The sequence below is a fragment of the Vidua chalybeata genome, chromosome 2, assembly GCF_026979565.1.
Source record: "Vidua chalybeata isolate OUT-0048 chromosome 2, bVidCha1 merged haplotype, whole genome shotgun sequence".
Taxonomy (NCBI): Eukaryota; Metazoa; Chordata; class Aves; order Passeriformes; family Viduidae; genus Vidua; species Vidua chalybeata.
This window is the reverse complement of record NC_071531.1, coordinates 37599351-37626940: the sequence shown is the minus strand read 5'-3', so window position 1 is coordinate 37626940 and position 27590 is coordinate 37599351. Positions and strand designations below refer to the sequence as shown.

The following is a 27590-nucleotide window of genomic DNA, read 5'->3' as shown; positions in this document are numbered from 1 at the left end:
GCAAACAACAAGATAGAAAACAAATTTTATTGAATGAACAAAAGTCTAAAAGTCTCCCATTTTTGGTTAACAAAAGCAGCAACCTACAAAACCCCTGCATTCCATGACAAATCTTTTTATGTCAAAAAATTAATCCTTGAGCAGGTATGAACATTTGTACATAGAACAACACAACTGTTGAGATGTGTTTGGGCAAACAACTGGATTTATCAGGGAAAGAGAAAAAGGAAAAAAATAATAATTCACCTGGGACACCTGAAAAAGCTTGAATTGTGTGCTGGCTGAGAGGTATATCATCGGGGTGGTCAGCAATTTTCAGCACTTGCATCCCCTTCACACAAAATGAAAAAAGCAGCAGACAAAAGACAGAGATTGCAAGACTGAACAAGGAAAAGAACTGCCAACAGAACTCAGTGTTCAGCTAGCTCATTTGGCTAATGGTAAAAGCAGCTTTTAATGCTGAATTTCATAAGCTTGTGTTAAGTGAGTCCGTGCTCTCAGGAGGCTCCAGGGTAAGAATTCAGCCACTTTACCCACAGAGCAAAAATAATAGAGAAGTTCTGTCCTCAAACAGGTGATTCCTCAGTCAAAAACAGGCAACCAGAAAAGGGAAAAGAATTTGAGACCTGCTTGACAAGATATGATTATCTGACTGACAGAAATCAAATAGGACTTAAACAGAGAATGTACATTTTCTTTGTAAATCCAAGGTTTTCTAACCTATGTGATGTGTTTTTTCATTTGCACTGGATATGGGCAGCCTTACTAAAATGAAGTGCTAAAAACAAAGGCAATGTTTACTTTTATCCTTACACCATTTGCAGAATAACCCTTTTTTATAATGTCATACCATAATTTTTCATGCTTTTGAACAATAAGTATATTCAATGAAGTCTGTTTATTATATTGACTGATTTCAACCTGCTCTTTTGTTTTCACAGATCAGGACATAGTACAATTATTTCAAAAGAAATGATTGATTTTGCTATTATATTCACCTTTGATTGCAAAATTACAACAATCTGTGCTTATCTGTCACTTTATACACCAGATCTCATCTATTGCAACCGTATTTATTTAATAATTATGAAGCTGTATCTTATACCATAATTTCTATTCTTATGTGTTCTAGGACTAATAAATCCTTAATATGTTTTGATTAAAACTAACTTTAATATATCAACTCTATAATCTAAAGTTAATTTTAATCATTTCCATCATAATCATTGTAACTCTGGTACCCACTGTTCCTCCTCTCCCGAAGATTAGATTTCTTCCACGTAGATTCCTGATGAAAGCTAGCACTGAAAGATCGACCCAGTCGCCCGTGTTGTTTCTTAGATATATTGTCTTCACTCTCAGATTTGGAAATTCCTTGTCCTTGTGTTTGGGATTGTTTATTCTGTCTAACATTCCCAAATGGAAAATTCCAAGGACCAAATCTTTGCCAGTTAAGTCTCTGAAAGGCAATGATGCAATGAAGATTTCCTCCAACCTAATCAAAGTAAAAAAGGTTCTTTGTTAAATGCACACCACAGGTACATTTCTAACACACATAGATATTTGACATCAACATTTTAGTAAGTGACAGTACCACTTATCTTCTGCTAGTCTTTTTTTACTTTCTAGCTACCTTCTCAGCAATTATCTATTTTAGTCCATTCTCATCTTGTTGACACAGTCTTCCATAGGGTCTTCGCACCTGAAATCATCTCCTCTATTATTTCTCACAGAGTTTCAATCTACAAATCACAAATACATTCTCCACCCATGAGATACAACCCTATCTAAAGGAAAGAAAGCCACATGCATTGACAGTAACTTCACACAAGGGAGATACACATATTCTTTTATGCATGATCCTGCTCAACTGTACTTTTTTTCCTACTTAAATGTCATTGGAGGGTCATACCCCAACGGGTCTGTAATTTCTCTGCAGAACATTTTTGCTGCAGCTACCTTTTAAACCTACCAAGTTAAATATTCTGACCAAATACATTCTGTATACACAGATATCCTGGTTCATCCTAGCATATACCAAGCTACTGATACAGCTACTGATACTTATCTTGTCCATCAAGTAAATCTAAATTACTTCAGTATGCAAAAACCCACATTATACTTCTGTCCTCAGCAACACTTCATAACAGAACAAATTCCTTTAGTGAAGTTATCTTACACTGCTGAAGTATGTGTAAGTTTGCAAAAACCTAAGATGAGTTTCCTCCTATCTTAGTGAGTTTACCTTACCTTCTTTGTTTTTCGATGTTGCAATCCTCTCTCTAGGTGTCGAATATCTAGATATTCTGGATTTTGAGTGTTTAGGTCAGTGACAATATCTGTCCACCTACAGAATAAAATCATTACTACTCAGCTGATATTTATGAAACCTCAGCAGCACAAAGACTCACGTACACATACACGCAAATACAGATCTGTAGCTTAAAATAGTCTTATCAGTGATTTAAAGATAAATGAATGTGTAAAGTTACAAAAGTATCACTATTAAAGACATCAAGCTAGATGCAGAAGTGTCGCTTTTAATCAAAGCATTCACACTGATTATTCCTGCTCTTGGGAAACACCTTCCAAAATGAGTAAGAGCACCATGAGTCATAATTACATTCCTTACGCTTACCAATCCATCAGTTTGGGAAAGAAAGAGGCTAAGTGTGGTTTAGGCAAGGAGAAACATGAGCCTTTTTTAAATTTAAACCTCTCCTACCCTTTTGTATTATTTTGTTCAGTTCCTTGGTTTCTTTCACACACTAAATGTGCTTTTACCAGACAGGTCTCATCATAACTCACTCCTCCACTTTATTTAATTCTAAACTATCAATTCAATCACTCCCCATTCACTCAGCTTTTCAAAGATTCATAATTACTTCCAGCCTAACTGAAATAAATATTTTTATATTCCAGATCTCTTTAAACCTGCACATGACTTTTTAATTTCTATCAAGGTCTAACTACCTCTTTCTCTCTAATACCACCCTCCAAATTCAGAAAATGCATTACTACTCCAACCTTTCCCCCCTTTCCTTAAGCACAGGACTTTCTGCCAGTTCTCACTGGCAATGCAGCAGGAGGAAGACTGTCTCGACAATCAAAATTAGTATTACAAAGGGTTTTATTACATATTCAGAAACCTTTTCCTGTGCCATTTGTAGCTAACATAACACACAACAAAGTTCTACCCTTGGGACCTATAATATACCATTTCTCATTAATCAGATGCATAATGTGATTTTAATTTTGTTGCACTTCATCTTGTAGTCCAGATGTTTGCAGTTATTGATAAGGTCATATCGCTGACAAAAAATTATTAAATATAAGTAATCCATGATATTTCTACACAGCACCCTGTAGTTCTCCTAGTCTGTATGTCTAATTTAGGCAACAATTTGTTTGCGTCAAACCTCATCATAAATGTACTGTTTGAATGCACAGATAAGCAAATAACACAACAGAGCACAGGCTGCACCTGAGCTAGGATATCTCAGCAGCAGCAGAATATTCTGTGCACAGCCCAGACACAGCCTGTGGATGTCCTCAGCTCCAATGTTAACTCCTCCAAGCACCATGCAGTTTCTAAGTCACAACTGGCACGACCTTAGACAGCTGAGACTGCCTTTTCTTCCTGACTAATATGACTTGTGTCACACTCGAACAAGAGATATGGGCTTTGGCTTTCAGCAGCACACATATGTTCTGACAGGCAATATAAAGCTTCAGAGCCAGCTTTGAGGTCAAAACACACAAGCTTCTCACTAAAGCAGCATTTGTTTCTATTAGATACATATATATACACGTTTATATTCATTAAAAAGAACTAAAATGTCATTCAGTGACTCTGAATAGAGAACTACAAACTGTTTTGAAAGAAAACATTCTTTTACATTCTTACCAAGTAACATACCTTTTACAATGTATTGTTGGATGCTTTCTGCTGGGCTCTCCAATTAAGATCCAGTATTCTACTTCTTGCTGCAAGACACGACCCCTGTTCAATAGAAGATACAATCCCAGTAAGATTTACTGTGCATACTAAAAAGAAAAAGATATTAACAGTCTCTTGTTCTTTTTAAGATTTTTCTAACATTTAAAATTATTTCCCCAGCCAAACTAAAAACCATCTCCTGTGCTATACCGCTTGCAATTGTGCACAGGGAGCCTTTTGTTTCAAGGCCTGAAAGCAAACCTTGGGGATGCTAGTACACGTTATTTGGGAGGAAGACAGACTTTCACTAAAAGCAGTTTTATTGGGATGAAAGACAGTCTGGTACATGATGCAAATGTAAGTATATAGGAAACAAGAGAAATAAGAGTTGTGGAACGCCACATAAATGTGGCATACACAGCTTCCTCCCTATCAGTGATGTCTAACAGTCATGAGAGTCCTTTCCATTATTTTTAAACTATACCTTGGCTGACAGCTGTTACTAAGAGCTGTAGGGTAACCTGTAAGAACAAAACTGGTGACTTCAAACGCTTCCTCCTAAACATCCAACCAGGTACTAAAATCCAAACCTTTGAATTAATACTACTTTGTAATCAACTTCCAAAAAGCTCAAAGCTTGCAGTAACCTTATCAAGGAAAATTTTTGACAGGTATTAGGGCAGAACTGACAAAATACACAGGACTGCTCTGTGACTTCCTGTGTATAATTATCTCATGAAAAACGACATCAGTTTCAACTGTGACAAAACTTGATGTTTTTCTGCCTAGGGTATTAGACAGCATATGGTCTTATTGCTTGGAACAATTTGTTTACTTACAAAAAAATTCCTGTAAAATTACAATGTATTCCATCAGTGCAAAGATGGGAAACCAAGACACAGGATAGATTTATTGACTTACCTAAAGTCACACTGGAAGTCTGTGGTTGAACTGGGAACTGAACCCAGGTCTCCCGAGTCCAAATCCAGCAACCTAAGATCATACAGGAAGTCTGTGGGTGACCTAAAAACTGTCTCTAAGCTCAGCCTAGCAACCTATCCACCCACTTCTTTTGGGACCTAAAATGTTTCTTAGCTTGATTTTTAAATAAAAACTTTACTTAGTAAGTAGAGTGCAAAAACAGGCAAACAAGAACTGCTCCAGAATCTATTGCTAGTCCTCCTAAAAACAAAACTTTTTTTTTTCCTCAGTAGGATCAGAAAATACAAAGAAAACAGGATGCTCATCTGGTCTGACCTCCAGCCTAAAGTAAGGCTGTAAAAGCTTCTTGAACTTATTATTTCATGTTACATTTTTAGAAGAGAACTGTTGTTAAGAAAGAAAGCTAATATTAACTTAAAAATAACATCACTAGTGACTAAGAATACATTTCAGCCATGGGTAAAGAATGAAAGTTGTTCTCACTCATTACTAAACAATATAAATTTGAATTAGTTAAAAGGCATGTTATGCTTCCACACATTGGACCATATTATTTCTCAGACTGTGTTTTGGAGCTAGTAAACTTTTTTTTTTTACTTTGGTCTTCTAGTGCAGATTCTTCCTAACTGATTGAGTAAGCAAGAAATTAACATTTTATTAGACTCAAGTAGACTGATGTGCTGGATTTCTACTTGGGGAATATTTTTTACACTCTTCTCACACACCTGGCAAGTCAGTGAACTCAGTCTCAATAAAAAACTGTATTCTTTTGTTCATATTTTAAAAGCTTTCATTAACCTTATCATAAGCTTCATACTGGGAACCAATTAGATTCAGATGATTATGCTTTATCACCCCAATCAATGACCATTTTGAACTCCAAAAAGTAGAGCTAGCATTCTCTATTCCTTGATGTGACCCTACCTCTTCAACAAAGTCGAAGTCAGACTGCTCAGCAAGCAAATAGGCAGAAATTCACCTTATACTATTGACGTACGCTTTTCATCGTTTAACATTCCCCAGTTCTGGTATCTCCTAATTTTCTCAGGGATTGACTACTTATGCTCTATGATAATACTAATAAATAATGACCAATGGCTGAATACAGAGAAAGTCCAACAGAATCCTTTAACACACACCATGTTTGCAACTACTTGGAGAGAGGAAAAACAGCTTAATATGACTTGGTGAATGAGGTAAAACAAACTACTATCCTCAAGAGAGTGCATAGAGTACTCTACAACATATAGCACTCTACATCAAGCAGCAAGGTAAATGCCTTACAAAAACTAATACATATCTCAAGAATTAATATTTGCAAAATTAAAATTTGTGGCTTTAATGCAAGACTCTCCTCAAATTCTGTAGAATATTAATGCTATTACCTTTTTTTTTTAAATCTGCATTTAATTGAAAGCTATTTCAACTATTGCATTATATCATCCTAGTAATGTCACTCTGACAAATCTGAAATTATTATACAGGGAACTGTATTTTTATTATAAAATAACTGGCATTTTAAGCTTATAGAAGTACTCCAGCATTTCAAGCATTGTTAAAAAAGCCAGACCTAATGTCTTAGCTCAAAGATCTCTTCTGGTTTTCTCCTCCCATTCCCTCCCAATTCCTGGTAACAAATTCTTCACACATCTTTACTTTTCTATGCCTTACATGCCAGTAGTTGGAGTTCACCACCACCATTATTAGTCAACATTAATGCAACAAAATTACATAACCACCATCTTGTGATACCTACACAACTCCTGATCTTACCATAAACAAGCTCTGGTTTCTAAACTTAAATTTCATCACATCCACCTCATGAAGGGTTAATATCACTGCAGACTTTTTGCTTCTAGTTTACAAAGGAAAATTGCAACATACACACAGTTTTGTTTTCCCTTCCAAGCGCTCTAGGAACAGATTCTCCCTATAATTAGCTGGCTTTTTATTGTTTAGCCTTAAAAAAAACCCACCTGGCCTTTTTTCAGCCTGTATGTTTTCATTTTTCAGATTAGTTACCTTCACTTGTCCTTCAATAAAATAACCACCTTCTCTCTACATGGCTAGAAGGTCTTAAAAAACCAATTTCTTAATACCACTTAGAGTTTTCTGTTTTAAGCTTTCTCAGTGTAGTCTGTTTAGTTACGTTTCATTTTAAGTCAGTCCTTTCAAAGCACACTGTAGTGTTTTTCTAGCTCAGACAGACGCCTGTATGACACAAATCGAACCATTATTTATGGAGAAAAATTGTATCAATTTGCAGTAAGTTTTTGTGTTGCTCCCACTAAAATAAGCACAAACACAGTATCTTACCTATAGGCTTTACTAGCTTTTACTGGGGTTGCTTCAAATCCAATTGGGCAAAAATAATGGTTTTGGCAATGGTAGATGTAGGCCATTGATTCGTCTTTCAGTCCACGTGTTAGCTTCGCTAGGGCCCCTGCAGCTACACAGAAAGATCAGGTTACAGGCCAGGGTGCTTTGGATCCTGTGTAACACAGTCAGCAGAAAAAAAAGACCTATTTGACAACAAAGTAGTTACACTGCTTTTTAAGTGGGAGGACATGACCTGACAGGCATGCACAAAATACACTTTTGATTTCTAACGTATTATTTTTTTTGTACCAGGCAGGAAATTAAACACTATCTGCTGCACAGTCTGTACCAGGGAAATGCAATATAAAGTATGCTTTGTGTTTAGATCAAAATCAAATTTAAAAAAGAACCAAAAGTATCTCTTAACCTAGGAAATACACACTGCAACAGAATGCAGTCCCAGCTGCCGTAAGTCAGATGGGGCACCCATTGATGATAATACTGAAACCACTGAAAACACTCAAACATTTTGGTATCATGAGCCCCTTGGAGCTTCCTAGTCTCAGGAAGACATAGAGGCATGCAATGGTTTATAATGTGACCACAGTGGTCAGTTTCAGGAGAAGACTAGAAGAGGCACTGAAACATGATAATTCTTAAGTGAGATGTCAAGGAAAAGAAAAATCCATTTTAATAATATCTAAAACTTTTCAGAGTGATTTTGTGCTTTCAAAGAACCTTTCAGTTAGAAGGTAACTATCCAGACCATACTGAAGGCTAGTAAACTGTGCACAAAAGTAAAATTTTTTAAACAGCACACTTAAAAAGCAGACAAAAATGCAGCTTCATATGCTAATTGAGAATCATCACCTAGCTTTAGAGAGAGATGTTAGCTACAGCCAGGCAGAACACGTAAGTTTGTTACCTTTAAAACTGGGCTTTTTAAAAGCATAAAATATTAAGTAAGGACAAATTCTTTTTGTTCTCCCAGTGGATGACAGCAAAGAAATCTTCCTACACACCAACACAGAACTGCAAACGCAGTTGTTTTCCTGGATATCTTAAAATTCCAATTATGTGACTGCAGAATACATAGCAGAATGTATTCTGTGACAGCAGAATACATAGCAGAATGTATTTTATCATAATAAAAGTGTAAATGCAATTTTTAGCTAAATAGGAGATAAAGTAAAACCAGAAAAACCAGCCAACTTGGAGCTATTTGATACCTTATATTGGACTGGAAGTACTACTTACAGACTTCATCCTGTCAAATGCTACACACTGCAGGATTTTTCAATTTATACGCTGTAAGATGATACTTTAGCATTAGCTACGTACCAGTTTCTCCAGCTGTCTTGTTCTTCCCATGAGGTTTATACAGAACATATGAGCATCCCTTGATATGGAAGTGATCATTTATTTGCCTAAACCATCTGAAACAATAAGCTTAAAGATTGTAGTAACTCAAGAGTTATTAAATGCAATTTCATTTCTCACATATGACAGTTTAGGGAAAAAAGTCTTGGTGTGCTACTAAGTACCTACCTCACTAATATTTAGATTGTAGATGACCACAGCACCCAATACAAAACTTAACATATCCTAGACAGAAAAGTAAATACACAGAGCCTTTTCCTTCATTTTGCTTTTCCAGATTTGACATAGATACATAATAACCAAAGATCTGGATGTGAAATGTTGGTCTTATTGTATTTAGCCCAGTCACTTCTAATGTTCAGTTACTCAGCCTTTAGAAAGACACATAAATTCTGAGGTGCCAAACTTCAATCGTGATTTGTAGGGTACATAAATGAAATCTAAGACAAGAGAAGAGACCCTCCAAGTGAGACTTTTGCTTATCCTGTTGGGTTTCTCTCACCTAAACTTCACAAAGCCTGAGCATTACAGGAGCTTCATATGGCAACTCCTCACTGCAGCACTAAGTGAGGACAGGCCAGCAATTTTTCCACATTAGAAGATTCAAATTCACATGTTTGAAGATAATATCTCAGTCATAAAGCTATGTTGGGTAATGGGGCTGGCTCCCAGCCCTCCTGTTTCCCAATCTGCCAAGCACTTCAAAATTATTGGACCAGGCATGAAAAAAAAAAGAAAACAAAAAGATGGGTAACTTCTCTGTGGCATAGAGAATGCTCAAAGAAGAAATCAAAAGAGATTTATAAGTTTAACTTTTTCAACAGTATAAACTGCTGACATGAAGAGACAGAACATTAGATCAGCTTGGTCTATAAGACTTGCTATACCCTGACATACTCCTGAAGAGATACAAATCCTGGATCTGAATTTCCTAAAGCAGGTAAGGAAATTTTCATTACATTTCCCAATGATCTAGCCAGTGTGCTAGATGGAGAATAGACTGCTGCCACATTTTCAAATCCAGCACAACCCTGATCTGCGAAATATTATATACTGTCCTAAAAAAATTAACTAAACCAAATATAATTCATGAAGTAAGCAAGAATACTGCAAAAGTTTGTAATCTCAACAAAAGCTAACACTCCAAAGCCCTGTCAAAATGTTCAGCACTCTAGTACAATATGCTTCTTGGCTCTGTTTAATCCTCAAATGTCTTTTTAATTCAATACCAAAAAAAAAAAAAAAAAAAACGACAAAGAATTTTAGGTCCAACCTTTAAATATCAGGAAACAGTGGAGCAGAAGTGATAAAAAATTTCAAAGTGTTCTGTGACTCCACTTTTTGTTCCTGAACAGCTCCATTGCAGCACGGATTCAGCACTATCTCATTTTCAATTCTTAAATTACATTTTACATTAAGCTAACAGTGTACCAATTGTCTTTTCAGGCCATTTCAGTGCTATTAGCAAGCATTTAACATGCACTTTCAAAAATAGGAAAATAAGTGTAGAGAAAGTTTCCTAACCAGGAGACTAGACTCATTAGAGTATTATATAACCATTACACAAACCGAACCAAAAATCAAATAGAATTTCTCATTGACCTGACCTGTGTACCAACATGACACCATTCAAATTGGCCAGTGCAAACAACTCTTTAAGAAGTTTCATTGTCAGAGTTCTCAGGTATGCTTCGTTATTCTAAAACTTAAGAGGATTAACATGTCAGCCCCTTTGTTTTTAAACACATCAACTACTACTGAATTTTTAAAGGTTCTATCTCTTAGCTGCATCAAAAGACCAAACATACCTCATTAGAGTTGTATTTCCAGTGAAGGGACCAAACCTAATCTCCTCAAATGGGGGCTGAAAGCCCAGTATATGCAAGGCTTCTTCTTGAGTGATGGGGGGTAAACTTTAAAAAAAAAAAAAAGTGTTGCAATTAGAAACATAGTTTTGACACTCTAGAGGCAAAGCAAAGCAGTCTATGTGTGACTTTACCTTCCAGCTCCTAGTGTGCTATATAAGAAATTCCAGCAAGACACTAAAGATGAAATTCCACAGGAAGTCTTGTATTGAGGTCGGCTAACACAATACCTTGAACAAGAAACCTCAAACATATTAGTAACACAATTTTGACTCATGTATATGACAAACCTGAACTACTTTTTTGTGTGCCATGTCACTAAAGTGCCATGTTATTTTGAATGTTTTTATGTCACCTGTATTAAAATAAAGAGCAAATAAAAAAAAATCCAAAACAACTCTATCCTTAAAAACAAAAATTAAGCAAATATGTTAATCAATTTCTTTGCCAGATGCCACTACCCTATCTCATATAAAACAAATTTATAACAGCCCCATGGGAGATCTGTGCAAATGATCCTGTAGGAAAATATGATTCTATACTAATATTAAAAATGGTTTTATCCAGTCCCTTCTAACACATGCACTTGTGGCAAACCGCATCTCTACCAATTTACTAATGAATGTCATTCTGGGCCACAGATTCCCTAGGTTAACTTTCTGGTGTCACAAACAAAAAGTTAGAACCAGACAGATGCATTAAACTAATTAAATTAATGAGCTATATTAATACAGTAATGGTTGTACAGAAATTACAGATTCTGAGCAAGTATTTCCCAATAAAAAGTAAAATCAGAATTAAAACATATCAATGGTACATTTAAGGTTACTTTTTGCCTGACCATGCTACTGAACTTGTATTTTTTTTGCAATGAATGCCCATGTAAGTATTTCCCTTTGCTGAAAGTAAAAGGAATATTTAGAAAGAAAAATGCTTTGAGAATTTCAACAGATGGGAGGGAAGCTCTAATTCTTCTTCTAGAATGCATGAGACAGTGTGTGTATGCTTAACATCTCTACTAAAAAAAATTACAAAGACTTTACTGAGAAGTTTGAAATCAGGTAACTAGCAACAGTGTTTACTGAGAAACTACATGGTTAGTGTAGTTCATAAATTCATAACTTCATAAATGAGTTCATAAATACTACCATCTCCGAAGGTCCAATACTTTTCTCTCCTTCACGTCTTCAAGAGCTGAACGCTGAGGACACTCCCTGTATTGTTTGCTTTTTTTGTCCACGGATTTTTTCTTTGTCCCTTGTTTCTTCATGCTGCCTGCAAATCAAATTTCAGAATCAAATTAATGTCTAGTTTGCCATTCACAGCTTTCTTCTTAAATACTTTTAGTAATAGCATACAGTTCAAATAGAGACACCAGTTGTGTTAGTAAGCATGAAATGGGACTAAACATTAACTGAAAGGAGAAAGCTCAAATACATAACCTAAATTGTCAACAGGTTTGTAAAGCTGCTATTAGCTCTGTAAACGAATGGTGTTTAGATCATGGAACAGAATTAATTATGACCTGCCCAACTGCTTAGAGAGATAAGTAAATCTGATTATCCTAATGCATTAAATCACCCATCCCAAAAATAGACTCTCAGACCAACATGGACCTCCCGTCTCCTAACATTATGTAGGCACAGAACATAATGAAATGCTTGTTTTTTACTGCTAGCCTTGCAACCAGCTAGAGTTTCTGACAAAAACTTATATGAAATCCATTAATAATAATATACACCCAAGGTCTTTTCCTTTTTATAAGCCACTGTGACAGTAGAAAATGGAGAGTTGGGCCACGTGCTACAGCAGAAATATTTTTGTCCTCTTTTGAAGCCATACATCCAGATGCATAATATACTAGGTCCTACTAAAACAAAAGAAAAAAAACCACTCCAACAACACAGGGGAAGGGCTGTGGGAGGAGGATACCAGAACGCACGCAAGTTCCTTGAAATGAAGTACAGGATCTTCTATGGCACTTCCTCACAGGACACATGTGCTGGCCAGCTCCCTTCACAAACAAGCCAGAAACATGAAGCCTTTTTCTTTCACACCAAAACTTCACCACCTCACCTGCTTTGTTCTTCAGATTTGAGTTCACGCCATTGAACTCAGATTTGTCTATTTCCCATGCCAGTGGAAGCTTTCCAAGTTTGCCAGGCAGGCTTTCCAAGTTAGCATCTTCATTGTAGATAATCTCTGAAGCACCAGTTTGAACGCTGAGTAAGTTAGGTGTGTTATTTCCATCATTTAAGGCAGCACTACTTGATAGGCAGGCACTAACTGAAGCACTTGGACTTTTACAAATAGATGTTACTCTGTTTAAAAAAGCATAGTCTGAGCAGATGGTATAAAATTTCTCTCTTGTATGAGTCACAGGACATCCCCATGGATAATGCCCATCTTCCCTAGACACCAAGGATGCAGTGGAGGCGTCTGACATGCAGTATGGCTTCACAGGATCGTGAAGAGAAGCTTCCGGGGATTCTTTCCCAGGTCTGTCTTCAGTGTTTCCATTACTTCCAGAACCATTTTCCTTTTCATCTTCTGAAATAGTAGGCATTGAATGATACTAAGAATATTGCACAGCGAAGAATACTTTTTCTTTATGTTTTAATTACAACAGGGTTTTCATCATTGCCTCCATTGCCTCTGCAAGGTATCAACGAGGTACCTGAAAAAAAATATAAAGTTAGTACAGGTGTCTCAGTCAGCATAAAATATACACAAAGGTTATCTTTGAACTCATAGCCAATAAATGCTGAAATACCCTTCAAGGTACCACAACCCACGTGGTATCTTTCCCTAAGCATCTCTAGAACTCTACAAGTTTTGCATACACTTTTTATCATTTGTGAGGTGCCAACAGCATACACCACAGTAGTATCATGATGAGGACACAATAAGTAATTACACTTATAAACCAGCACACGAATAAAAAAAATTAAAAAATTAAAAGCTTTCTACATGTTCTTAGTTGTGTTTGCTCTCTTCTATCCCTTACGGTCACAATGCACTGTGGAGCCCAAAATAAGTTATACAAATTAATAAATCATCATACAGCAATTTAAGGTCATAATTTAAGGTCTTAATTGTGCTGAATCCTGCAAACTGTTACTGCAAGTGTAGTTCAAGCATACAATTACAGTAACTATAACCTTATCGACTGCAAATTGACAACACCACCCTCAATCTGTTCCAGTGCTTTCTTCCTATACCTGTTAAAGGTTCCCTTTTATTTTTACGTGCCTCTTATTTTTCAAGATAAAGTGAAAAAAGGAAAAGCGGGTTTTGTTTATGGCAGCTAAGGATTACCAAAACCAAATTTAGACGGCTGGCTGGCTTGCTTTAAACGAGCATTTTTAAAGGGCAAGCTGACAGCGTGTGTGTTATCTGTCATCTCAGCATCTCGCACGTCTGCAGACGCGCCGCAGATGGGAACCTGGCGCGAGGGAGGCAGGAATTCCGCTCCACAGCCTCCTCCTGCAATACTGGCTTGGGGCCGCTGCCCCGCACCTGCAGCGCCCCGGGAGCGCCTCCGTCCCCCCGCGGCCGGCCGGATTCCGCTTGACGGAGCGCACGGACACATCCAAGCACCCGCCCCTCCCCCTGCGCCGCTGCCACTCGGCTCCAGAGTGAACAGCCGCGGGCTGGGGGAAGCGGTCCCCCGGGACCGTGGGCTCGCTCCCCTCCTGGGCGCCTGCGAGGGGCAGCGGCGGCAGGGGCGGCGGGGCTGCCCCCGGCCCGTGTTACCTGCGCGGAGCGCGGCTCGCCAGCGTCGCCTCCCCGGCCGCGGCGGAGCGGGGACGCGGGCGCGCCGGAAGCAGACTCAGCCGCGCGCTCACCTGCGCGCCCCCGCCGCCCCCCGCCTCCTCCGCCGCCGGCCCGCACCAACTCCCGCCGCCGCACGGGGACGGCGGGAGGCGTAGGGCTGCCCGGCGGCCGCGCTCCCGCTGAGGGGCCTCCCGGTGCCTCGGAGGAACCAGTGGCGAGCGCCTCCCTGCTGGGCCGCGACTGCGCCTCGGCGCCGTGAGTTGCGCCTCTTCGGTAGCCCTCCCCCCCATATGCGCCCTCATGGTCTCGCCCGCTGGTGCCCCGCGGGCGGGCGGGCGGGGGAGGGAGGGGAGGAGCAGGTCGGAGATGGCGGGGGAAGGAAGTGTCTCCGATGTAAGGGCTTGGCGCAGAATAGTGAGAAACAGACTGAGGGAGATGGGCCTGCTCAGCCTCGAGAAGAGACGGCTGAGAGGGGATCTCATCAATAAGTATTGAAGGGAGGGTGCCAAAAGGATGGAGCCAGGTTCTGCTCGGTGGTGCCGAGCAATAGGACGAGAGGCAACGGGCGGAGACCGATGCACAGGAAATTCGACCTGAATATGAAGAAGAACTTACTTACTGTGTAAGTGACCAAGCATTGGAATAGATTGCCCAGAGAGGTTGTGGAGTCTCCCTCACTGGAGATACTGAAGAACCGTCTGGATGCAATCCTGTGCAATGTGTTCTGGGCTGACCATGTCTGGGCAGGATGCTTGGACCAGATAATTATATTTGCACCAGGGTTCTCTCGGTTCCCCTGACAGTAGTAAGAACATGTGTAACACCAATGCTTCTGTAAAACTGTATGAAGGAACAAAAGTTTATTTCAGGTAACACTGTCTGGAATCGCTGTCAATATTTGTCATCTCACCCTTCACTGCAGTCAACATGAACAAACATAGTGACACTGAAGATGCAACTGGAGCTGTTCTGCTACTGCCCCAAATATGTAAAATTAATTCATTTTAAAATATTCTGATTGATTTTATAACAAAGTCGTTATAACATTTTAAATAAAATATCAAAAAGTTATACGATATCCTACTGACAGAAGACTCACTCCTGGCAATTACAACACTGTGTCTTCAGTCCACAGAGCCTCTACTCGCAGCAATACTTTCTGTGAGAGGTGCTGCAATTAATGGAAAAAAACAGAATCTTAATAGCTCCTGAATTGCTAGTGTTACTTGATGGTTCTCAGTGGTTAGGCAGAGATGAATTGCCAAAGTGCTTGAGCAATTGTGGGCACAGCCATGTTTGCCATCCTCTGGACATGAGAAGACCTAGATCCCATTCCGTAGTTTTATGTGGCTTCATCCTGAGGCAACCTGCCCCTTGTGCATCCCTTATGCCTTTGCCAGCTGGAAGCCTGTTGAGCATTAGTCGGCCAAAAGCCTTTGATATAATTAAATAATTCTGCCTCCAAAGCGTTTTTATCTGAGCCAAATTATAGGCATTAGGATAGCAGCGATGTTGGCTTTGACAGCCAATACTAAAATTAGGTTGCATGATTTATCTTATAACTTGTTTGGGTGCTGACAAATAGTGCCAAATCCCTGCATGGATTCCCTGAGCTGCACTTATGTGGGGGGAGGAAAAGCTGAAGGAGGGTGGAAGTGTGTCACCTTTACTTCATTGCTGCTGTGCTTTTTTTAACATGGCAGTGCCATCCTGCTGAGAGGAGGAAACATGATCTGTGAATTCTACAGCTACCAAGTTTCTTTTAAATTAAAAACATCTTTAAAGTTCTCTTCCACTAGAAGAGACTGGCTTCTCTCATACAGCAAAATATAAGCTGTGAAGGAGTGTGATTTCTGCCTGTAAAACACATCAGGAGAGTAAATATGAGGAAAGGAGAGGAGCTAAAGGGTCATGGATATACAATAGAGCCTGTGTGAATCTTTAGACTGGAAATTTTAAGTCTTCTAACTGCTGAATGTCCTGAAAACTCATGTTAATGAGAATATAACAGGGCAAAAATTATGTATTTAAAAGCTGGAGCTTGGTAATATTTAAGGCATTTTGTAATGACACTGTTAGTTAAGACTCTCTTCATCAACCCAAGTTGTGATTTCTGAGCTTGAAATTTACTTCAAACAAAGGATTTTTGTGTGCTTTTCTCTAAAAGCATATTTGCAGTATTTCAAAATGAAAAGTACAAAATCTTTTTGAAATTCACGAGTCCTTGCTGATGAGTTTCAATTTTCTTTATTGTTTGCCTTAACAAGAGAGAAGCAGTAATTAAAGTATCTTGGAGGTCTTTTCCAACCTAAATGATTCTGTATGTAGTTAAGAACGGCATTAGTGTTTGGGACTAGCTCTCTGCAATTGGAGGCTGGATTATTTGACAGACAAAGGGCCATGGAATCACCAAAGGCCCGCACTGGGCAATTGCCCTGGTGGCAGTGAGCAAGGTGCCCCCTCACCTCTGCTCCAGATAATTCCAGACTTGCACTACCGGCAGCCACACATCACAGAGTCACAAAACTGTTAAGGGAGGAAGGGACCTCGGGAGATCATCTAATCCAACCACCCTGCCAAGGCAGGGTCACCTGGAGCAGGTGGCATGGGAACACAGTGGGTTTGGAATGTCTCCACAGAGGAAGACTCCACGGCCTCCATGGGCAGCCTGTTTCAGGGCTTTGCCACCCTCAGTGCAAAGAAGCTCTTCACTCCAGCTGCTCTGGGAAGGATTTTGAAAATACATTTTCCTGATTGTAAATTCCATTTCCCACCCTAATTTTTGGGAACGGAGTGAAGGGCGGTTGGGGGGCGGGGGAGAAGAGCATCAGCTCTTGGCACGGGTTAAACAGCGGCTCAGAGATGTCCAGATGCGTACGTCAGGGCCGCGGGCCGTCAGAGCCAGCTGTCCCCAGTGTTTTCTATGCTGAGTCCCAATAATTCGCGGGGGCTCAGCCGGCGCCTCCCGGCAGCGCCGCCCCGCGATGCCGCGGCCCCGCCCCATGGAGCCGCGCCGTGGGCGGGACTGCCCGGCGGCGGGCCGAGGGCGGGAGGCCGGTGCTGGCGGTGTTCGTCCTTCGGGAGCAGCGCTGCCGATGCGTGCGCTGTGGCCGCTGTGCCTCGCCCTGGGAGCCGCGGCGGCGGCCGCGGGCGGGCGGCCGAGCGCCGAGCGCAGCGCCGTGTGGGGGCCCGGTCTGCGCGCCGCGGCCGCGCTCCCCGCGCGGTACTTCTATGTGCAGGCCGTGGACGCCCGAGGGCTGAGGTGAGGGCGGCGGCGGCGGCTTTTCGGGGAGATTCTGGGAGAATCTCGAGAGAATCACGAGAGACTTGTGATTTGCTCGTAGAAGGTGCAGGCTAAAAGCTCTCTCTACGTGACTCTTTCTGCATATCACTTGGCAGGCGCTAATTAATCTTCACAAGGAATATCAAATAACGGCGCGAGAGGATAAGAGGATGAAAACATTCAGCAGCAAAACATACTTGTTACTCAGTGGAAAAATTCATGATTTATTCTCCTTTGTCAAAACTTTAGCAGTGACTAATACGTTTAATTTATTAGGCTTGGGCATTCTGCTTGTTTCCACTGTTGGGAACATTAGTATTTCTCCTACATGCCAAGGCACAAGATCAGTAGAATCATTTACGAATTACTCAATAGGCCAATAGATATGAAGCGATACGCGGAATAAATAAATAGACTCCATAACCTGGGGTAGCTATGAAGTGGGTACATATGTCAGCGCCCGGCACAAGTGAGATAGCTCTCCAAAACTTGTGCCTCGAGCCTCCCTCTGACCCACTCTTTTATTCCCAAAGATGTTCCATATGCAATACATTGCACAACTTTTTCATGCATATTCAACCCCTGGCCCCGCCTGTCCTCGCCTCTCATGCTAAATAGGTCCACACCCTTCTGGGCCTGCGTGGTTTGCTGTGGTGGTCGCGCGGGGGTCTCTCAGTGGTCTCTGAGGCTGAAGATTGTGGTCTTCCTCATGATTGAACTTTTGACCTTTTCCCCTTTGCGCGTGCGCTTTCGGTCCTTTGGTGCTTATCTGAGTACGTCTGTCAGTCTTGATAAGCTTGGAGACAGAGGAGCTTCTTTATCTGGGTTCTTTGCCTCGTCTGGTATTGTTCTTTATACAAGAAGCTTCAGAAATTTGCATTTTCTTATGCCCTTTGTACTAGGCAGAGGTTTCTTAAGTAAAAGGTTAAAATTCAATACATAACTCTACAAGCTAAATTATAAATGCTTAATTCATTTTGTTAACTTAACTCCAAAAATCTCTGTTTCAGGTAAACTTCTTAGGAATGAAATAGGACAGGAGCAATGGCCATAAACTAAAACACAGGAAATTTCACCTCACTATGAGGAAGAACTTTCCCCTGAGGGTGGCAGAGGACTGGAACACACTGCCCAGGGAGGCTATGGAATCTCCCTCTCAGGAGAAATTGCAAACTCCCCTGGACACATTTCTGTGTCATCTGCTACCGGTGTCCTTGCTTTGGCAGGGGGATTGGACTAGATGATCTCCGGTGGTCCTTTCCAACCCTAACAACTCTGTGATTCTGTGATTTTTCAGAGGATACTCATTGCTTTCCATTTATTTAGGAAACCTGGTCATGCAACCTAGATAGGTGTTCAGAATGCTCCATCAAGGTCATCCAGATTAGGTGCATCATGGCTTGTGTGAGTATGGGAGCTGCCAATTCAGTTTAACTTGGATAGTAAATATTTCTTGCATTTAACTGAACTGGCAGCTCTCGAGTATGTCTGGACAAGTTTTAGGAAAGGTGGTGGGAGTAGCTGAACTAAGGAGTTACAGCCTGAGAACCTGGTCACTGCCTGGAAGAAAGGTGGAAGGAAGTTGATAGCATTTTGACTGCACTAACTTTGTTAATACCTCAATGATATGTGATAACTTCATGATTATTCAGATTATTTTATTTGGTTTTATGGAGGTTTTTCTGTTTGGTGTATGGTGAATTATACCAAAATATCTCATTTATACATTGAATTATGTGATCCCTCTATAATTTTTCCCTGTTTTTTTCTCCATATAAGCTACCATAATGATTAAGAAGTGTAACTTCATTCTTTACTTTCTTAAATAATACCTGGAAAATAAGGTAATCTGAAAACATTTTGCTTCTGAATGTAAAATTATAGACTTACTGACCTGTTAAAGTGGACATTCGGATGTGCTTGTGGAGGCCTAACATGGCTCAGAGGAAATCATGGCTAACATGGCTCGCTGGAAATCTGTTGCCTTGCAAAGGAATGGACCAGACTAAGAAATCTGTTGTATGTTTCCTTTGTTCATTAAGCTCCCATTTATTCTCTGGGTAGGTTCACTTCATCACCAGGTGAAAATGCATTCCAGGTGAAGATCACTGCTCCCGAAGAACAGTTCACTCGTGTTGGTGTACAAGTATTGGACAGGAAAGATGGTTCCTTCCTCGTGAGGTACAGGATGTATGCGAGCTACAAAAGTCTGAGGATAGAAGTCAAAACTGGAGATAAGCATGTTGCAAAGTCTCCATATATTTTAAAAGGTAAGAGGCACCACTACACACAGGTTTCCTCACAAAGTGTGTCCCAGAATGTCTTCTACTAGAAGCATAGGATTCTTTGAGACCTCAGTACTTCTCTGGACTATCAAATCCCATTGGAATTATGGATTCATTATATGCATCCTATGCATAGTATTCAAAATCACAAAAGGCAGCAAGTGCTGTGAAGCTGTTGCCTAATAAATACAGGTAGAGGGCTCACACATAAGCTGATGTAGGATGACGTGACTCCATTAGAGTTAAAAAAAAAATTCAGACATGTCCATTTAGAGTTGCTGAAGTTTTGGCCCTAAGCAATGAATGTTCAATGCCTGACCCTCTTCTGTGATCTCAACAGCTCAATATTATGACTCGTTAAAAGTAAAATAATAATTGTGTTCCCAATAGGACCTGTTTACCATGAAAACTGTGACTGCCCTCAGGAGGAAAGCAGTGCATGGCTGGAAGAGATGAACTGCCCTCAAACTATTCCACAGATTCAGAGAGACCTAGCAAATTTTCCCATTGTTGACCCAGATAAGATTGCAAAAGAAATTCCACAGAGGTTTGGACAAAGACAGAGTTTGTGTCACTACACCATCAAAGACAATGAGGTATGGAATCTTGTTGATATGAAGTCCATATTGGAATTGGGTGGCGAGCCACGGGCAGTTTGGTTGTCCAAGTTGTAAAAGCTTCTTGTAGTGTGTTCTTTAAGAACAAGACTTTGCTTGCTTCTCTGTCCTTGAATACTTTGCAGTTTGTGTATGAGCTCAGCAATGTCTGTCCTACTTTGTAAGTGCTTTTTTTTTCCACGTTACAGCTGAAACACAGTGAAAGCAAATTACTTTCCAGGCAATCAGTATGAGTACTGGGCACACACCCAAGTCTCCTAAATGCTAATTCAGTTTCCTCTTCTCTGAGCAATACTGCTGTGATGTGTCACAATCATCTAATTTGAAGTACCTCAATAAATTACATCATGCATAATTCTGAGATACCACTTTTAACTGAACTGAGGATCAGAGCTGCAATTCTTTATAACAAAGAAATGTATATACTGTACTTATTTCAGTGGAGTTTTATATAGAAATTAGAAGAATGGAACACCACAGAAATAGGCAACAGTTTCTGCTTTCACAAGACAGACCTCAAACATCTGCAAAAGCAAGAAAAGCTTGTAATTTTTTAATCACTTTTCTGTGATGAGATTTCTGTTGCTTCCCAGCTGATTCTTAAATCTATGCAGCCATATAATCTGTCTGACTAGCCACTATGCGATTAAAAGAGCTCTGAATTGTGCCAGCCGTTCTCTGAAATGAAATCACCCAGTAAAACCTTTGTTTATTTTCAGGTTTATATAAAGACATATGGGGAACATGTTGGCTTCAGAATTTTCATGGATGCCATACTGCTGTCTTTGACCAGAAAAGTGAGTACATCTGTACAGCCACTTACTCTGCATGCCCTAATTTATAGAAGCCTGGGCTTAAATACACGTCAGCATATTTGTTGCTGTTTCTGTTAAAAAACTCTTGCTGATTGATTAATTATGGAAAGGTCATGGATTTTCCTTGTTTGAAGCTGTCATGTTCTAGAATGCCATCTGATTGAGTATCACAAAAATTAATTGAATAAGTAAGCCTACTTATAGGTGACTTTGATAAGTCAGGACAGGGTTTATTGGTTTGGTTTTTTTTTTTTTTCTGTAGAATAAATAAATCATCCTGTAGCATCTAACAGAGAATTCTGTCTCTGCAGGTACATTGCTGCAAAAAGCTGAACACAAGTTAACATAACATGTTAAAGAAATATCAAGTAACCTTTCCACTATCCTCAGGATTAGTAATGGATCAGTTATGCTACTCTGTCTGCCTTTGGGTGTCATGTTTTAAGGATTGCTCAGCTACTAACATTGCTGAACTAACATTGCACAGGAAAATGGGACAAATGACTAAATGTACAAATGAACATTAATTTAAGTGGGGATTGTTTCATCTAACACTATCTACAGCAGGATATGATGTCTAAGGGAAGATATGATTGTAGACTACAATTACCTAAAAGATTATTCTCTGGAAGATGGAAATAAACTGTTCTTTGTGTCAGTAGTGTTAGACAAGAAATAATGGAGTTAAATTGCATATAAGGACTTTAGACTAAAAGTTGAAAAAAGGATTGCTAACTCCAAAACTAGAAACTGTTTACAGATCTAGAAAACACAGTTTGTCTCATTCCCGTTAAATACCATTAAATAAGAGCTTTTATTAGGATAGTGTCACTGAGTGACAGTAGATAGTTGGTTGGAGAAGAAAATGAAAGCTGCTGATTGATTCTGCTGCTGAGGATGTGTAGGAAATACAATTTGTAGGGTTTATACCCATTACAGCCATTAGATGGCACCGTAGTAATGAAGTCTAGTGCTGAGCATTAGACTGTGTAGCAAACACCCTTTGAAAGGGAGAGACTATCTTCCACCATTTAGAAGTGTTTGATATTTGGCAAATTATTGATTTCTTTTGCTTTGAAAGAGGTTATTGAGGGGGATGTATTGGAGATGTATATTTTTTAAAAATGAAATGAAGAGAGTGAACTGAGATACTACATTAGTTCTGCACTGACCTTATATGTGCCTTCAGGGTTCTGTAAAACAGCCATATGTCATGTTTTGCCTTTTGCTCTCCAAACGGAACTGTTCCACCATTTTCAATGTTTCCTCACAAGGCAGCTGGCTCTTTCTTTGGAAATCTACAAAGCTGCCTTTCTTTTTATCTTTTCTTAATTCACTTGAAAATACCCAAATCACACACAATGTTTAATATAGGGGTGCATCACAGTTTCATAAAGCAGCAAAATTATGCCCTCTGTCCCACTTCCTGGCCATCAACAGTATTTTTCTTGCCTTTTGGCTATGACAGTGATTTCAGGTATGGTTCCACACTACCAAGTATTTTAAATAAGTAATGATGTTATGCTTAATAATTAACTGACGCACTGACTAAATGTGGTCTTACCATCATGGCTGTATATTTCTGTTTCTTCTCTTCTGTTTGATTTAGGCATCCTGCAGACGCAGGGTGAATCAGATCACTGATGTGACAGAAAACTGATTTACCAGCCAGCATCAATTTTCCATGTAGTAACAAGGTGATCCAACTTACCTTGGAACTATACAGTTGCTGACTAGGTCCCAGTGCTAGCCTGATAGATTGTGTGGCCAATCATGTAAAGTATAACAGGAAACCATCCTCTAAAAAGGGTGCTCCTATGCCTTATGTGACTTTGTACAAACCTTTTATAAAAAAATACTGGTTTTTAGGCTTTACTCTGTGGTCTCAGTACTTCTAACAGGTTTCTAAATGTCAGTGATTCATTACAGGTACATTAAGTATATTAGACACCTGGCTATTTTTCCTCTTAGTGAGGTTGTTTTCAAAATGCAAGATGCCAGCAGAATGCTGTTTGTGCTAAAATGCATTTGTGCCTATTTTGCTCCTGTTTAGGTGAAAATGCCAGATGTAGAATTTTTTGTTAATTTGGGGGACTGGCCTCTGGAGAAAAGGAAGCCCCCACAGAACTTGCACCCGATCTTCTCATGGTGTGGGTCCAGTGAATCAAAAGACATTGTCATGCCAACATACGACTTAACAGACTCAGTTTTGGAGACTATGGGACGGTAAGAAATAGCTTAAACTTTTAAACTTAAAAATTCACAATGAACAATCTTCCATAGAGATCTGTATGTTAACAGTATATTAACTATTTTCGTTTACTCATTGAGACACTGGCATCCTAGGTAGGCAGTGACTGTGTAATCAATATATTAACATTATACTTCACTGTTTCATTTAAAAAATCTAAATTTATCTAAACATGGTCAAATCGCTGAAGACAGCACTTAAGAGTGTTTCAAGGGTAGGCATTTGATTTGTTTGCTTTGTTTTTCCCCCCATGAACTTGTTGACAACTGGCCAGGTGTCTTTCTTTCCTGATTTTGTTAGAATTTGGTTTTTGTGTACCTTTCAAATCCCAACATAGCTATTGGGAATTTTCAAACTAGGAGCTACCATCTCCCACTTTGATTAGTGACCATAACTAGCCTTTGCAACTGCTCTTGAAACACTACTGTCTTGAAACACTACAGACAGCTTGCTTCTACGAAATCTTTGTAATCCATCTTGAACTTGTTTATCATTTCACTGCATTTAGTTCAGGTTCCTTTTTTTTTTGTCAAGACTTTTTCTAAATTTGCTATCCTTTGCCCTCCCAGTTTATGTGTTTAATTTCTTAATGTTTTTAAGGACGTGCAATATGTTTTATTAAGCAAGTTACACTACCTTGCATCAACCTACTTTTCCACTACTTTATCCACTTTTACCTATTTTTTCCATGACAGCTGACAGGTATTGTTTCTGCATGCCACGTTGTTGAATGATGCTGTCATGCCACACACCTGTGAACTTAACATTCATTATCTGTTTCTATTGCTGCAAATGACTGATACAGTAACACATGATGGTTTGCTCATGACTTGCCTTCATCTTTGCTCTCTGCCTATGGGTACTGTGAGCTCTTTTAAGTAACTGCACTTTTAAAAGTTTCCAGTAGGCTTCACTATTAAATCACTTCTTTCTCCTGCAGAGTCAGCCTGGATATGATGTCAGTCCAAGCAAACACTGGCCCATCGTGGGAAGACAAGAATACCACAGCCTTCTGGAGAGGACGTGACAGCCGCAAAGAGAGGCTTGAGCTTGTAAAACTCAGCAGGAAATATCCAGAGATCATAGATGCTGCTTTCACAAACTTTTTTTTCTTTAAACATGATGAAAGCCTCTATGGCCCTATTGTTAAGCACATTTCATTTTTCGATTTTTTTAAGGTAAGCTACTAATCATTTTTCATAGAACTCAGTTCTCACTGTTTCCCATTATCAAATATCTTAGTATGTATTACTGAAAATAAAGTGTTTTTTAGTTTTTCAGGACACCACAAATAACAAGCATGACTAGATATCCCTCCAGTTGGATTAACTGCTATGTAGCTCTTACCCTCAGAATAGTAATGTCTGATTTACATCTAAAGGTTCTGTAGAACCTCCTGTAATCTACATAACTTCAAGTTCCTTTTTTCATTTCTTTTTCCTGATTCAGCGATCAGGACTACTAACATAACTAACATAGTGGGAAAATCTGTGGATGAAGTGGCACATCTACCCTCACATCCGAGGATGAGCACCTAAGAATTCCCGGAGAACTTAATTGATGAAGCTCTGTGTACCCTGCACTGTGATGAATTCCAAACTAGATAATAAAAGCTTCTTAGACATTGATGCTTGCCTAGCCAGTCCTACCCTCTCTCAATATCGGCAAGTCAGTAACACCAGTGCCCTCAGAATATAACCTAACCAAGCCACTGGGATCTTGTGTTTTTTAATAACTTCTGGTCCTTTTCTTTCCAGTATAAATATCAAATTAATATTGATGGCACAGTGGCAGCATACAGATTGCCTTATCTACTGGCAGGAAACAGTGTGGTGCTAAAGCAAGACTCCATCTACTATGAGCACTTTTATAACGAGCTGCAGCCATGGAAACATTACATCCCATTTAAAAGTGACCTGAGTGATCTGCTAGAAAAACTACAGTGGGCAAAAGATCATGATGAAGAGGTAAAATATATATTTAGAAGCATGCAGTAATGTTTCTAGAAGAGAACAAAAACTGAATTTCTTTAAAACAAAACAAAAAAAAATACTAGGAGAACCTGAAATTTATTTTCATCAACTCTACAAAGAAGAAAAACATTCAAAATGCATAATATTGTCCTTAATTTGAAATCAAATTTAACTTCAGGAAAAAAAAAAGAGTATCTTCCTAACAATGCCTTAACTTTTAAAAAGAATGTTTTATTTGAGTTATCCTTAACTGTCAACTTCATTTGTAACTCCACAACCAACAGTAGCACCCTGAAATAAATACTAGTTCTGGGCAATAAAAAAAAAATAATCCAAACTTTCATTTTCTTTGACAGGCAAAAAATATTGCAAAATCTGGACAAGAATTTGCAAGAAACAATCTCATGGGAGACCACATTTTTTGTTACTATTTCAAACTTTTCCAGGTCAGTATATTTTTAATGGCTACTGGCACAGAAATAGAAATCACACAGCAAGAATTTAGGGCAACAGAGCTGCTGGAAATTGGCCAGTCTGGTACTTGATGCCACGAAGCAAGCAGCAGCAATTAAAATCTTCATTTGGTTTACAAACATTGTATTCAGTTATATCCTATGAAACCCCTTTAAAACTACACTGGCTCTTTCAGAGGCAGTGGGATCCCATAAATCTCAATCTAATCTGCCAGAATATGTTGCCCACAATGATCAAAGAATTCCACATCAGATGCACACCCTGTGAACCACAGCTGAAAATTTCTGTGCATTAGCACCGAGATACCGAACTCCAGGGAGGCACCCGAAGGGGCTCCCGTCTGCAGCTGAGTGTTCCGTCACCCTGTCTGTGACAGTCTGAACAAACAGACTGTGTAGCCCCAGAGTTTTTACAGAATTGCTCAGCTGATTTGGTACAATACTGGCAACTAGATGTACAATCTAAAAAATGTATGGATTAATGATACCTTCCTTTTTTTTAAAACTAGGAATATGCTGGCTTGCAAGTGAGTGAACCAAAAATCAGAGATGGAATGGAGAAGGTGCAGCAGCCTGATGATGACCTTTTCCCATGCACTTGCCACCGAAAAAAGGTACAGCCCATGCAGTTAAATGTAAAGTGCTGAGTGTCTTCAGTTCCTGCTCAGCCTCGCTGGAGCAGGGCTGCTCAGTGCCTCACAGTATCAGTTATCAGGCCAGGCCATTAACACCTATCGAACTTAGAAACACTTCTTGATGCTTTTGCAGGACTAGACAGTGAAAAATAGGCTTCCAGTTAACTGAAACATGTTTCTTCTTTTTTGACTGCAGGCCAAAGATGAACTCTGACAGAAGTAAATACTTTTTTTCAGTATTTACCTAAATTCAGACTGTCTTCTTAAAGAAAGAATAACAATCTGGTTTAGTATGCCTGTGGATAATGTCAATGGATATTTTAAAGTTTACCATTTCATGATCTATGTATGGAAGAAAACAAAGCACCCCTGGTTTCCTTTTTATCATGCAGTGGTGGCAGAGCTTTATTCAAACACATTTTTATAATAAAAAAAAAAAATAAAAAACATATTTGTATCAGTCGTGTGTTCCTGTCCTGAGTTACCTTGGAAATGCAGATACTTTTTACTCATGCTTGTATATAGTAAGTCTTTTCACAAACATGAAACTGTTCTGCAAAGGGCAGATGAGAATTGTACATCTTCCCCCCTACTCACTCACTCTGTCCGTCCGTCCGTCCATCCATCCATCCATCCATCCATCCATCCATCCGGCATCTTTTTTCAGACCATAGCTTTCCCCCTTCTGAGAGAATCTCAAAGACCATGCTGTGGGGTTCATAATAAATTTTGTTAACCTGAAGGAAAACCACAATTCCGATATTGCTGTAGGCTTGGTTATACCAACAGGTTACTCACCGGCCGTAATGAGAAAGGCTGCATCTGCCATTACACACACAGTTTAATCCAATCTCCAGTGTCAGTGCTCAGAGACCTGAGTTCCTCCTGTCACAATGGATGCAGAACTGATTCCTGCTCCAGGAGTTCCTCCATCACTAAACACAATTTATCTATCAGTTTTTATTTATCAGAGGGCCTCTGTGATCAGTCCTTTACACAAAGGACACTGGCAAAGGGGACTTCTCAAAACTGAAC

General features: G+C 39.6%; 2 protein-coding genes across 4 annotated transcripts; one reads left to right on the top strand and one right to left on the bottom strand.

Annotated features, from left to right (window-relative positions):
- Positions 1-13: 13 nt before the first annotated feature.
- Positions 14-14467, bottom strand: BIVM (basic, immunoglobulin-like variable motif containing). 3 transcript variants are annotated; one of them, XM_053934848.1, is made up of 11 exons: positions 14203-14467; positions 12523-13123; positions 11595-11721; positions 10581-10676; positions 10390-10494; positions 8543-8637; positions 7199-7331; positions 4862-4933; positions 3920-4003; positions 2251-2347; positions 14-1495 (listed from the first exon to the last, which is right to left on the bottom strand). In XM_053934848.1, exons 2-11 carry the CDS (start codon positions 13010-13012, stop codon positions 1205-1207), a joined length of 1590 nt encoding a protein of 529 aa, XP_053790823.1. In that variant the 5' UTR covers positions 13013-13123; positions 14203-14467; the 3' UTR covers positions 14-1204. The 3 variants fall into 3 exon arrangements, with proteins under 3 accessions (XP_053790823.1, XP_053790824.1, XP_053790826.1); XM_053934849.1 differs by having other exon boundaries at positions 14295-14467; XM_053934851.1 differs by lacking the exon at positions 4862-4933.
- Positions 14468-17280: 2813 nt separating this feature from the next.
- On the top strand, positions 17281-27015 carry POGLUT2 (protein O-glucosyltransferase 2). The gene is made up of 10 exons (XM_053935431.1): positions 17281-17485; positions 19571-19776; positions 20182-20387; positions 21128-21205; positions 23277-23449; positions 24415-24652; positions 25232-25441; positions 25804-25893; positions 26430-26534; positions 26752-27015. The coding sequence occupies exons 1-10, from the start codon at positions 17319-17321 to the stop codon at positions 26767-26769; spliced, it is 1491 nt and encodes a 496-aa protein (XP_053791406.1). The 5' UTR covers positions 17281-17318; the 3' UTR covers positions 26770-27015.
- The last annotated feature ends 575 nt before the right edge of the window (positions 27016-27590 follow it).

Bases quoted from the DNA above. Each gene is read 5' to 3' on its own strand.
- BIVM (XM_053934848.1), bottom strand. From the start codon at position 13,012: ATGCCTACTATTTCAGAAGATGAAAAGGAAAATGGTTCTGGAAGTAAT. The intron at 10,677-11,594 runs GTAGTATTTATG...TTCTTGTTCAAG, and splicing joins GTATTGGACCTTCGGAGATG to GTATTGTGTTAGCCGACCTC. The intron at 8,638-10,389 runs GTATGTTTGGTC...TTATTGTTTCAG, and splicing joins GGAAATACAACTCTAATGAG to ATGGTTTAGGCAAATAAATG.
- POGLUT2 (XM_053935431.1), top strand. From the start codon at position 17,319: ATGCGTGCGCTGTGGCCGCTGTGCCTCGCCCTGGGAGCCGCGGCGGCG. The intron at 23,450-24,414 runs GTAAGAAATAGC...TTTCTCCTGCAG, and splicing joins GTTTTGGAGACTATGGGACG to AGTCAGCCTGGATATGATGT. The intron at 25,442-25,803 runs GTAAAATATATA...TTTCTTTGACAG, and splicing joins CAAAAGATCATGATGAAGAG to GCAAAAAATATTGCAAAATC.